Source organism: Gymnoscopelus braueri (genome assembly GCF_963280865.1).
Source record: "Gymnoscopelus braueri genome assembly, chromosome: 19".
NCBI classification, from domain to species: Eukaryota; Metazoa; Chordata; class Actinopteri; order Myctophiformes; family Myctophidae; genus Gymnoscopelus; species Gymnoscopelus braueri.
Window position 1 is genome coordinate 23,858,706 of NC_137621.1, and position 14,314 is coordinate 23,873,019.

Below are 14,314 nucleotides of genomic sequence, written 5' to 3' on the forward strand. Positions count from 1 at the left end.
CAAACTAGGCCACGGAGCCTCAGGCCAGGTTAGGAACAGTTCTACACCAAAAATAGAACATGAAGAAATAATTATGAAAATCCATCTCTTTAAGTGTGTAGACCATTGTTTTTAATTACCATCATCCCTGAAGGACCTAATATAGCCAGCCGATTGAAGAGAGGCCACAGCAGAGAGAAAGAAGAATATGTTTTGGTTTTTTTTATCCCTCGATTTTGTAACCCTTTTTTTCACCCGGTGCCAATTTGCTAAGTGATCCTGGGCAATACCCTCCCCCCACCAGCCTAGGGAGGCCAGGGCCGAGCTCATGCCTCCTTCAATGCATGAGAGCCAACTGACCAACTGACCTTCTTGTCACCTGACAGGGGGGAGTTTCCCTGGTTGGACGTAGCACGTGGAAGGAACACGTTATTCCAACCAGTTCCCTTCCCCTCCATCAGGCGCCCCGGCTCACCAGGGGGAGGCAGTATAGTGACCAGGATTACTACATGTTTTTGTGAGGGTATTAACTACCCTACCCTAGGAGACACAAAAGTAATCTAAACATATCTGAAATGGTGAACTATTGCCTTCAGCTGTTCCAAACATGCAACTTTCCATGAACCATTTTAAGTACAAACTCTCGTTTATTTTAATAGAAGCCTTATTAATTATAATTCTAGTGCTCATTTTTGTATATTTTTAAGCCAAGGTTACAGCAATACTCTGAAAGGCATATACTCAGGAATGTTTTTGTTTGTTTGTGTTTTGTTTAGCAGTACAGCTGTAGTAAGTTGATAGAAGCATTACTAAATGCTAAATAAAAACAATGTTACAACGAATAATAATTGTTAATATCTCTTATTTATCACATATGTGACTATTATGGGCTTTTTGAGTAATGGGGTACTACTGGCGAGAGTGCCGATAAACAATGCGGCCCCCCAGAGTGAGTGTGGAAATTTAGTGGCCCTCACCATCTACAAAGTTGCCCACCCCTGATTTAGCTAGTGCTGTAAGAAGCCAGTGCGTAAATAAAACCTCAACCTGTGTCGGGACCCCCAGGGGGTCCCCAGATTACAATAAAGTGATAATTTAAGGACTTTAAAAGAAATGAAAAAAGGCCAATACTGCATCAAAAGTGATCAACAAACTATACTATAAAAACTGGTCAAACATCGGCCAAATTGTCAAATAATATAAGAAAGAGGCAAAAAAAAAAAAAAAAAAAAAAAAAGTTGCAAAATTTAAATGAATTTAAATTAATTTATATCTGAGTATGTAACCAACATTTGTACACTCTCGTTGAGTTGAGGATTTTACAGTGTATGTAAATGTGGGTCATACTGTGTGTGTGTGTGTGTGTGTGTGTGTGTGTGTGTGTGTGTGTGTGTGTGAGTGTGCGTGCGCATGCACGTGCACTGCAGTGATCCAAAATTCAAAACATTCCTAAAGAGGCAGCCTCATCCTGCCTAGTGTTCATTAGAGATGCTTTCTCCACCAGCAGCCTTAACTAAAGCAGCAAACACTTAAGCATGATTTATAATAAAAAATTATAATAACGTATTTTCAACCTTCAACCAAAAGAAAAACCCAAACATTATTTTTGTCGAGCACCACACTTTGTCATCGACATCAGGCTTCATGCTGGCCCCCTCAGCATAAAACAAAAAACAAAAACAAGCCGTGATAAATAGCTGTGCGCGTCTCACCGAGGCAGCATGGGCACCGAGGACGGGGTGTGACTGGGCCAAGTATTATTACGGTGTGCAATCGATACGGGACAGGGGAATGGTATCGACGAGGGCTGACGCGGCGGCGGCACGCTAGACCGGCGCTCCCTCAGGGGACAGTCTGTCCATGGCTCTGAGATTGAAAACAGTTTACAGCACACAAGGACACATTAATCCCATTACCACCAATCTAGCTGTTATGTTTTTTTTTGTGTGTTTTTTTTTATGGAGGCAGAAGCATTTCCTCGTCATTACCACCCGGGCTTATGTAGCACACATATGCCCGTTCACATGCACGCACACACACAGGGCCAACCCGATCCAAAAGATAAAGTTTACATTTGTTCTGATCCCGCCAGGATGTTTCTTTTTGACAATCAATTAACATAATAAACAGTACACAGCCGTAACAATGAAACGCAGTTAGTTTCACTACTCCCAGATATGATTTATGTTAATTTTGTTTTGTGATACCTATTACAATTGTATTACTGCCTGATACATTCCAAATGTTTAATATTGTGACACATTTTAATGTTGTGTGCTACTACTACAGTATATACTTATTGTTTAGTTCCTCAAATATCTTGGGCCACACAGAAACAAACACACACATACACGCACGCGCACACACACACACACACACACACACACACACACACACACACACACACACACACACACACACACACACACACACACACACACACACACACACACACACACACACACACACACACGCATCCACATGGCACCTCTAAAAGACCTGCGTATCCACACACACTAATGGCAGTCACAGTGTTACATAAGGTAGTTGAGAGATGCTTCACCAGCAACTCTCACCTTACACTATCACAGCATATGGAGAGATGGTCTCTCGTTCTCTCTCTCTCTCTCTCTCTCTCTCTCTCTCTCTGAACCACTCTCCCTCCCCCTCTCCCTCTCCCCCTCTCTCTTCATCTTTCTCTCCCTATCTCTGTGTTTATCGCTTCCCTCTCTCTCTCTCTCTCTCTCTCTCTCTCTCTCTCTCTCTCTCTCTCTCTCTCTCTCTCTCTCTCTCTCTCTCTCTCTCTCTCTCTCTCTCTCTCTCTCTCTCCTCCCTCTTGTAGCATTCTGTGTCACCTTGGTGGTTATGCAGCAGCCAGCTCCACTGATGATCAAGCATTATAGGATTTATTCAGTGGAGAAGTATAGGGACCTGCACTAGATAGGAATGTTTGGCTATAGAATGACCACTACAACACTACAACATCATACATCATAAGCTTTAGAAGCTTTGCACAGAGAGATCCATGAAGTGGGCACTACAGTGTAATGCTGCCTGTCTTCCCAATAATGTTCCAAAACCATGTCCCTAGAGTTTTGACATTTAGGGGTCAATATGCCTGCGGACTTCATGGAACAAATGTATTTTATGTTGCTAGGTAACAGTATCTTATTGAACGTTTTGTTTTGTTTGGGGACTGTGTAAGTCTCTAGTCATTTTTAGCAACATACTGTACAGTAAGCCTTTCATTGCATGACTCCGTCAACATTCCATTGCATGGCCTTTTTCCTTTGACTCTAATCTTATCACATCATAGTCCGAGTTGCCATGGGCACATGTCGTAACCAGACACCCCGGCCCAGGAGACTGTCCTTTGTTCTACGTCACCCTAACGGACATGGCTCTAACCTTTAGGTGACACCCGAGCCCCGGCACTTCTCTAAGGTTTCAGGCCAATGTGAGTTGCCCGTCCCCACCTGCCTTGTGCCCAGACTTGGGGGGAGGAGGCACACCTGAGACCGATGCTCCGACCCCCTCGCCCGCTCAACCCTGGCAGGACGCAGCTCTGGTTTCCAACCTGCACAGAACATGATACTGTCACCATCTCAATCCTCCCTGGCCTGTCCCCATCCCTCACCCCTCTCCTTCACTCTAACGAGTGGTGAGAGTTTGTCATGTCATCAACTTTGTAGGGTAGCAGCGGATCATATTAAAAGCGCGATATGAGTTATGTGTGTTGAACAAGGTCTGAGAACTCAGACGTTCTTTACTGTTCTAAATGAATGGTGAGGAGAGACACTGATAACTCAACTCAACAGTCTATCTAAATACGACAAGGGTGATGTACTGTACCTGACTGACCCAGTGGTGTTTTGGTCGCTGCACGGGACACCACGGCGTGTGGCCAGTATTTATTCACGCACGCGCAGGTACGGCACCGTGAGCATTTCAACTGTTCAGTTCACATCAACTCCTTTCCCATGGGTTTTGGATTAGCTATATTTTGTGTACAAAACACTGATAGTGATAGAAACCTTGATAGAAAAAAAAACACCATTACACCGCTGGACTGACCTAATGTGGTGCTCTATGATTTCATTTGAAAGAAATATATAAACCATTTTCATCATCGAAACCTCACCTAAAATCATTTAACTGTGCAATCAAATCGGTATCAGCCAATACTTATTAGACCAGTGAACCTCAGTCACTTTAATAACCTCAATCAAAACATATACCATTATTATTAATGAGCAGGATCAAATATCTAATAAGAATTAACCTGTGTTATCAACACTATCAGTCATCATATTACATGTGTAGATAGAGTCCCAGTAGAATATTGAGGCCAGTATTATCATAGTTACACAGAAAGATAAATGGCTAAATGGTTTAGTAGTTGTTGTTGCTTGATGCAAGTGGCTGCTGTTTAAGAATAGGATTCAGCGTTTGATCAGGGGCCATTGTGCTTATAGAAGAGTGATTAGTTGAAAAGCATTGATTTTCATCCATTGCAGGTTGATAATCTAATATTAATCTTACAATAAATGCAAGGAATCTCTGTACGTACGTACAGTATATGTACGTCTGCATCCACGTATCTCGAGAACCGTTCCACCGACTAAAAATTCACCATGCACGTTGCAGATGACCCGAGAGAGTGCCGTGCCCAGTGTCGAGTCGGTCGAATAGGCGGTTGTCCAGAACCGCCAGAAAAGGCTCTGGCCGTGGCCCAAATGAGCCAATTGATTGCCATGGCAACCCCAGCCTAAGGCCGGCCGGCCCATCTATCTGGGAGATAGATGTAGTTATTGCTCTAAGACAGTCTAATGATCAATACAATGTCCTGATGTGAAAGACAATCTTTCAAAATAAGAAGATACAAAATAAAGGTTGTTGTGGACAATCAAAATGTGTTAGAAATATCTTATTTGCATGTGGTGTCATGACTAAAATTAATGTTCATATGCCACACTGACTATCAAGACAATTAAAAACATGCCACTTCATGTCAGAAAGGTTGCCGACCCCTGCCATATACTCATGTCATCAGAGAACTCCTTTTACGGGCAGAGGAACACAGACAGATACAGAAATCTCCAAATATGTGCATAAATAAAACATTGCATAACTGGGTGGGGCATGCATTTCCAACTTGCATCGTTCCCAAGTGGTCTAGTATTATCGATGAGAACAACACAGGGGTGGGTTATAAAAAATGTGCCAACTGTATAATCGATCATATTTCACTATATTTAATGTGACACAGAACAAAGCTAATAGGATTTTAGATGATGATGCCAACCTAGCATTGGCAGCCAGCTCAAAGCTCTGGTGTCTAGCGTCTGGGGTTGATAAAGGGTTTAGGCTCAAGACAAACTATTAAGTTAAAGGGATATTTCTTTGGGTTACTTTGGGTCATTTTATCGTCTACTCAGGCCTTTGTGAGCCCCCAGACCGTTTTTAAGTTGCTCGATTCAGTATTTAGATATCTGATATTCATTTTATCAGACACACCCCCTTCCTATACAAACCCATTGTAACTTCAAACTTCATTTTAACCATGTTAGATTCTGGTGACTCACCCTGCCCTCCTAATACGCGAGGGGGCCGTGTTTTTTCAATTACTTTTTTTATTTATTTTTAATATTTTTTTTGGAAAATGAAAAAAAAAATACAATACAAAAAAAAGAATGAAAATGAAAGATATTATCGGAAAAACACGGCCCCCTCACGCATTAGGAGGGCAGGGTGAGTCAACAGAACCAATGACGGGTGTTTTTGATGAATCTAACATGGTTAAAATGGAGTTTGAAGTTACAATAGGTTTGTATAGGAAGGGGGAGCATGTGCACATCTAGCTCTCCAAAAAAGAAAAGGCTTGAGTGTCTCTGGGTGTAAATATTTACCTAAATTGACCTGCCAATTTGATCAATTTCAAAGTAAAATTAACTCAAAAGTTGAAATAACACTGAAGGATTTTACTGTGTGGGTGGAGCACAAAAGAAAGCCACACTACAGATCTCAGCAAAGCTGCGCTGGTGTTTCTGTTGCACTGCACTGTAAATAACTGATTGCTCATGAAATCCAGCTTCCTTCTCCAAACCCAGCAAGGCTCCATGACAAGCCTGGAAACAAACTCTGTGAAACCAGTGACAGACAGACAGACAGACAGACAGACAGACAGACAGACAGACAGACAGACAGACAGACAGACAGACAGACAGACAGACAGACAGACAGACAGACAGACAGACAGACAGACAGACAGACAGACAGACAGACAGACAGACAGACAGACAGGCAGACAGACAGACATAAGGACATATGGAGAGAGATGACATGTTGATGGAAACTTCTCCATCCTACCTCAGCAAAGAGGTGTGTGTTTGCTGACAGGGGTGACCGTTTGTCTGTCTGTATGTCGGCCTGCTGACTCACTGTTGTGGTTGTGGTGTATATGACTGTGTCAGTGTTACTACTGCTTTCTTTGTGTGGGGGAGGGCAGACCTAAGCAGAAATATGGCTTAGAGAGTAACATTTTATATCAGGTCTCAAGTCTCTAAGGATCAAGTGTTAATAGGTCACAATATTGTGAAAAACATTTCAGAACAGACCTTTTTCATGGCAGCAATATTCGCATGAATAGCAGGGTAAACATGCTGTGTTACCAATTATACTAATTAACTCTTTCACTGCCAGACTTATTTCTGGCTGCGTGCACCCACTGCCAGCGATTTTTCGATTTTCTTACCTTTTGAAGTAGTCATAGAATATTTATGGTTTATGGTTGCTAATCACAGAGAGTTTTACTGTGCTTCCACGAAAAGAAAAATAAATGTCACCGCGACCTACCGTTCGCTTTTATACGCCTTTGAAAATAGCATGTCTCGGAGCCGAGATACCGAAAAAAAAAATGTTATTACGTTTTTTACGTCAGTGGCAGTATTGGTAATCGGAAAAAAAATAGTTTTTTACGTCAGTGGCAGTGAATGAGTCAGGGTGCTGCTGTGGTGCATGTTGGCTCACTGGAAAGGCTCCAGTACACTGACTACACACTACAGTACATGGAACATCCTAATTACAGTAGTATCATTGGTAATACCTGTGTTTACCCTACTATTTAATTAAGCTATCAATATAACTTGCATAGATAAAACTAATCACTAACTAACTAACTACTGTTCATCAGTGTGTGTGTGTGTGTGTGTGTGTGTGTGTGTGTGTGTGTGTGTGTGTGTGTGTGTGTGTGTGTGTGTGTGTGTGTGTGCGTGCGTGCGTGCGTGCGTGCGTGTGTGCGTGCGTGCGTCCACTGTTCATACATGCAGCAGCATGCTTGAAACATGCATGAGTCATGCTTCTTGTTCTGTTGATGTGCAATGACCTTCACTGTGTGTCCTGTGGGTGCTATTGAATGCTGATGCTGGTAAACAATGACAATGTTACCACATACAACCTCGGCATCCACCCTCACTCATGAAATCCACAGCCCTGGTCTCATCAAGCAACAGATGTGATGTGCTGTACCTTATCCCATGCTCATTCCGTGTTCTCACAACAAGGAAAGGGCCCTGCCATATATAAGCAAACAACTTCCAATCACTCATGAAAAGAAAAACTGGAAAAACCCGATGCTCATAAATATATAGATTACTATTTATTGCTTCTAACACTCTGACACAAATAGATAGCATCATACAGAACTATCCTATAACAGAAATTATTTTTGAATAATGTACGGACAGAAGACTGGACATATGCCATTTTGTTTACACAACAGCACAAATTGTTACTGGGGAACTGAGTGAGTGGAGCTTTGGATCAATGATGCTGGACACAGAAACAATAGGTGCTGCTTTCAAACAGCATCAACAGTGAACAGCAGTTTCATTTCAGAACAAGACATCCACATTTTAAATATGATTAGTGGTCTGAAATTAAAATGGTCATCTATGTTGAACAATGTACCCCTGGCAGTTTTTTTCCCCTTTCTTTTTAATATATATAATGTGGAAAGTACATGAGCTCTTCAAGTCTAGCACAGTTGCAACAACAACCTGTCTGATCTACTTATAATGACTCTGCTTGGCTCACAATGATGTAACCAGCAGGGACTGAGCCCAAACATTTAGTATCCAATATAGAGGCGGTATTCATGGTTTAAAGATCAAATCGTGGACTTTCGGGTAATTAGTTGTAAAAACAACTCAAACAACTACAGTATATAGAATATTATATCCCACAAAATTATAAAGTTACATGTTTAAGCAATGACAATCATCCTTCCATACATTTATAGACTCAGAGGGGTCCCTGCTAGGGGCTTGACTGTATCTGTATTACTATGTATAGGGGAGACAATGAGTTTCATCCTGGCATTTGCCAAGGCACCAAGGCAGAACTGCCAGTCAAAGTGAAGACTGGCCAATCACAGCACGTCCTCGCCGGACATGCTTGCAGAGACTCTTGGGTAATGAAGTCAAAGAAGTTGGCTGCCATGTTATTGGTATCCCGACCCATCGGTTCCACAGATTGGCCGAACTTTGAGACACATTTGTGGCGCTGCACCAATATACTGTAAGTGGTGGCTTGCACAATACAACTCCATTCTTTTACAGGGCTATGCACGAAATGTCTGTATCTGTTTCCCTGTCTGCGGATCTGTCTGTTTCCCATTTCTGCCCATGCACTTCATCAACCCGACATCAGCCATTTCTGGAAACATCAGTGAACCCTGTATCTCCATATTTGGTTGATCGGTCGTATGGTAGTAGGTAACGGGTACAATGGGTACCCTGACAATAAGTACAACAGGTATTACATGGTTCCCAAGTAGGCCACTATAAATAACCCCTTGATTGTAATATCTAATGTTATTAGTAATGTGGTAACAGGTACCACACTGGGTACTCTAACAATGGGTATAGCCTGTGCTCTGACAACAGGTATTGCATAACCGGGTGTGGCATGCATTCTCAACTTGCATCGTTCCAGACTTACATCGTTCCTGACTTGCGTGGTCCCCGAATAGGCTGGTGGCAACGGTCTAGTACACTTAATTATCATAAATTTAGGTCTGTTAGTCAGTCAGTCACCCACTCATCCAGGGATTCATTCATTCCATCATTTATTCATGTTTCCCATGTAAGCATCCTTACCTTACCCTAATATTTCCCTGGTCACGTCTATAAATAGCAGCAGCCCTCATATCATGTTAGTTCACACAAAATTCACACAAAATACTCCACATCAAAGTAGAATACAATTATTCTCTACCATCCCCAGAACCCCAGATACGAAGACAAAAATCTCGAGTCCCAGATGGTTTCAGGTCTTGTTGAAAGATTAAAAAAAACCTCTAGCAAAGCAGTGTAGAGAGAAGCTGAAACAGAGGCCGCTCCCCATGTGCCCTGCCTTAATCTGTCCTCCCCCATCGCTTTCTGTGTGCCAGAAACCAGGATTAGTGCTTTCCGTTGTGCCATCCCAAAGACAGTCCTTGGCCTGCTCTCTTTAATTGTGCACAAAAGCCTCTTCCCCTGTGTGAATTGGGAAGAAAGTGCCCGATAAGCACAGCTTGACAGAGGTTTTCAGTTGAGACTGATCCATGACCAGAACCAACTGGTGACGGCTCTGTCAAGCCATTAAGAGGAGCGATGGTTTGGCTGGAATCATTCACGATGACCTGAAATCCCACCCGATCTACTACATCCAGTGCTTGTAGATTACCAGCAGAACAGGCTTCCCGGATATCGGCCCTGAGTTGTAAATGTGTATACCGTCAAAATATTTCATATTTATGACTCTGAGTACTCGTTATTGCGTGACAATCTGTTCTTTGGGGACCGTGCACAGCCAACATCTCCCATCTTGCAAGGGTTTGTTGTGTCAGATTTACGGTAGCTTGACAGCTAATTTTCACACCCACAGTCCCAAGGCAGTCTTACAGATGATGAAAGCCATCACATAATCACAGGAGCTGCTGCAGGGTGACAGATTGGTGTCTCTCACCTTGGCTGGTCTACAGTGGTTGGAGATCGTAACAACGCTGTGTGTAACACTGTGCGTGGCTTTTCCACTGAGTCAGACCTTAAACACAGCAGAGAAACTGGCATGCAGACTATAAGGTCTCTCTCTGTGTGTGTGTGTGTGTGTGTGTGTGTGTGTGTGTGTGTGTGTGTGTGTGTGTGTGTGTGTGTGTGTGTGTGTGTGTGTGTGTGTGTGTGTGTGTGTGTGTGTGTGTGTGTGTGTGTGTGTGTGTGCGCGCGCGTGTGCATGTGTTTGCATGTGCATGTGTGTGTGTTTGCAGGGGTAATGATTGCAGGACATATTGAAAATTCAATCACATTCAAATACGAGCAGTTCAGTTCTCACTCACATGCAAGCAAAACATGCTTGCAAACGTTATTTTGACAAGAAACGAGACATAGTCCCCTAGCTAAGGTGGGAATCCTGGGTAATAAAAAGAGATATTGCAAGGCTCAGAAGGGGTAAGGTAGGCCTGAAAAATATGAACAAAATCAAATATCACAATATTTTAGACCATAATCCTCAATATCGTGGGGATGACTATTGGTGCTTACACAGAATATTGAACACAATGAGATTCTTTATAAATAATCATCAGTGATGCCTATATATTAAAGGTAGGGTAAGTGATTTGCAATTATTCAAATAATTGGAAAATGGGTCTATGTTCTGATAGTGCTCGTTACTATAGAGTGTCCTGTCCATATAAGGAGTCTCCATGTCTCTCCAGCTCTTTATAAAACAGAAAATGCATTTTCGTTTCAGTTTCAGTTTCATTTCCAATTTTATCCAATCAGGATAGAGAACTCAATCAGGATATAGATTAAACAAGTGAAATTGGAAGTGATGACACTAAGAAATGAGCAGGCAAAATTAGAACTGGAACACTATAAAAATGAAGCTTAAAATGGGTACTTTCTCCTGATTGGCTGAGATTTTGACACCTACCAGAAAATGTATTTTTTGTTTATTAAAGAGCTGGAGAGACGGGGAGACTCCTGTTACTGAACAAACACTCTATGGCAATGATTACTATCAGAATATAGTGCTTTAACCTTTAAAAAAAAAACTTTTTGTTTTAACCCAAAAATATCACTTACCCTACCTTTAAGTAAGTGGGTGGGTAAAGGTAGATAATACAGCAGCTACAACAGTTAGGTAAGTTCATGAAAATTACCTCACTTTAATGTAACACAGCCTTTAAAACCTATCCAAAATCCAAGATATCTAGTCTAAAGTATCGATATGATATCAATGTAATTGCTCAGCCCTAGGTGGAGTTGGGACCCGCTCGCTGTGCTGTTAGTTACAAGGTCCAAACTGAACCACAGGAAAGCAGCGTGTGTGTGTGTGTGTGTGTGTGTGTGTGTGTGTGTGTGTGTGTGTGTGTGTGTGTGTGTGTGTGTGTGTGTGTGTGTGTGTGTGTGTGTGTGTGTGTGTGTGTGTGTGTGTGCGACGTGTGCATGTGTGTGTGTGTGTGTGTGTGTGCACGCACACACGCATGAGTTTGACTGCTGTAATAGTGGTCAGACCACTGAGCTGCTAGAGGGCAAGCCTATTATCTCCCTCCCTTCATCTCTGATGATGAGTCAAAACAGACAAATGGACCAGTAACCACTAGGTGAAAGAAAATATTCTGGGATGTATACACACACACACACACACACACACACACACACACACACACACACACACACACACACACACACACACACACACACACACACACACACACACACACACACACACACACACACACACACTTTATAAAGCTAGCAGTGGGGGAACCAGCTTCACCAGACTATCTGATGGCTTTTTGATTGTCACCCCACTGCCATGTGGGGTGACAATGCCAAAGGCAGGGTTTGTGGCTCAATTTAAGTGCAACTGCTCAATGCTTACAGTACCTATACTGGTGGTGAGTGACTGACAGTTACCAATTACCTATCTTAGCTCACCTGCAATGCTGGTGGTGGGGCGAGGAGAGAACAGAACAGAACAGTAAAGAGGAGAGAAGATGGGTCTGCTGCTACTGCGTCTAAAATCGCCTCTAAATTCTTTTGTGCCACTGTGTGCTTGCTTGGCATGACAAATTTTGTTCAATGCACCCTCCCATTCAATAATGCCCCTTCATATCCACCACCCTATGCAACTTGAGCAATAAATCTTAAAAGTAAATAAAAAATAGAACAAAATAATCTATAGCCTAACCTAGGCTATAGGACTGGCGCATAGTCAAAACTACCGCATTGTATTTCTTTGTATTTAGTATATATAGCCTGTGTGTGTGTGTGTGTGTGTGTGTGTGTGTGTGTGTGTGTGTGTGTGTGTGTGTGTGTGTGTGTGTGTGTGTGTGTGTGTGTGTGTGTGTGTGTGTGTGTGTGTGTGTGATAGCTATATACAGTAGATAAAGATGGGTGGACAGATATTTATTTATTTGTGTGTGTGTGTGTGTGTGTGTGTGTGTGTGTGTGTGTGTGTGTGTGTGTGTGTGTGTGTGTGTGTGTGTGTGTGTGTGTGTGTGTGTGTGTGTGTGTGTGTGTGTGCGTGCGTGTGCGTGTGTGTGTGTGTGATAGCTATATACAGTAGATAAAGATGGGTGGACAGATAGATATATATTTATAGATATCAAGGCTAAACAGACAGTATCTAGAGATGTGTATATATCTTCTATATATAGCTTCTTTTATTAGATAATTTCTACAATATTCAGTCAATTGAATGGAGGGCATCCATCGTGCACATTGTGGACGTGCATGCTGATGAGCTGCGGCTCCCATTGATAAAATCCGCGTCTGAAGAGAGAGGGCTGCATTCAACGTCACCGACATGCATGCGCTCTTAAAGGGAAGAGCGTTGCCATATTTTGTGAGCGAAATAAGCAACCAGCCCAGGTCTAGGAAAACAAGCCCAAAAGAAGCAACTATTTAGGCCACATGGGAGCACTTTAAACCTATATACGCATGGCATCGGCTATTTGAAAATAGCTGATCTACAAGCTCACGTGCGACGCGTTGTGAGCTTGTAGATGTGTGCTCTTTTCAAAAACTCTCGGAATCTTTTTTTGAAACATTCTAACAACACAAATGCTCCCCTGGGCACAAAACATTTATATGAAAATATTTGAGAACCACTGGTTTAAATAATAATTACAACACTCATTGGGAAGCAAGCCTAAAAATAAGCAAGTAGGCCAACACTTTAGAAACAAGCCCAAAACACTGCAACCCGCAAGCGACAGACATACCAATTTTTACAAGCAACTTTACAGAAAAAGAAGCCCAAATAGTCGCTTATAACAAGCCGACATGGCAACGCTGTAAGGGAAATGCAGTCCGGATAGGAAAACGGTCAGAACTGCTGCACAAGAACCGCACCAGAAGGGATGACGTCATAATTTGAGCGTAAACGGTACCTGCATTTTGTCGGATGTAAACACCTCCAGGTCTACGTCGCAGGCGATGATGGTCACCATCTCCAATTTCATATTTATCGATGGCATACCCTTGGCGTTGCTGGGGGGAAAATATAAAATGAAAAATATAAAAAAAAAAGGGGGGGAGGGATATGTTTTTTCTCTTCTCTCTGGTCGGTTGCAGAGAAAACGGGATAATAAGTCCAAAACACTCAGGTGTTCTGTGTGCTGAGCCTGTCTATGGTGAGTTGATGTGTCCTCACCGTACTGAGGGCTGCTACTAGTGATGCTGCTGCTGCTGCAGCGACGTCTCTCTCTCTCTCTCTCTCTCTCTCTCTCTCTCTCTCTCTCTCTCTCTCTCTCTCTCTCTCTCTCTCTCTCTCTCTCTCTCTCTCTCTCTGATACGCACACCAACCCCACCGCTCGCTCGCTCGCTCTGGCTCCACATTGACGTCATTCGTGGTTCTTTTTACGCCACTCTTTGTGCTGCTTTGGTGAACCACATGCACGGGGCACTGCAGATTTTTACCGTCCAGTTCATTCTGCTTCTCTTGTTTCTGTGCACACATCAGAAAAAAGAACGCTTCTAATAAACGTCAATCTGCTGATCAACTGATTATTTGTTTATGAAGCCCTATCAGTTTATTGCAACGAGCTGTAGGATGTAAAACCAGCATGAATGTCACCCTCAGTGGTCTGCCTGAGTGCCATTAAGCCTACAATTAAGCAGGGGTGGAAGAAGTACTCAAATCTTTTTACATAGGTAAAAGTATCAAATAGGCCTACTGCAGTGCAGTGTAGATATACTCTGTTACGTAAGTAGAAATCCGGAATTCAAAATGTACTTGAGTAAAAGTATTTTTCAAATGTATAAAATGTATTAAAATCTTTTGA

The 14,314-nt window shown here is 42.5% G+C and overlaps 1 protein-coding gene across 1 annotated transcript in view; it reads right to left on the reverse strand.

The window, feature by feature from the left end:
* rcan3 (regulator of calcineurin 3) overlaps nucleotides 1–13,647 on the reverse strand; it is a 32,842-nt gene extending 19,195 nt beyond the window's left edge. The window contains exon 1 of the mRNA XM_080413351.1: nucleotides 13,421–13,647. Within this exon, the coding sequence (XP_080269477.1) occupies nucleotides 13,421–13,507 (87 nt within the window). The 5' untranslated portion in view covers nucleotides 13,508–13,647. The remainder of the gene's footprint in view (nucleotides 1–13,420) is intronic.
* Nucleotides 13,648–14,314: the final 667 nt, after the last annotated feature.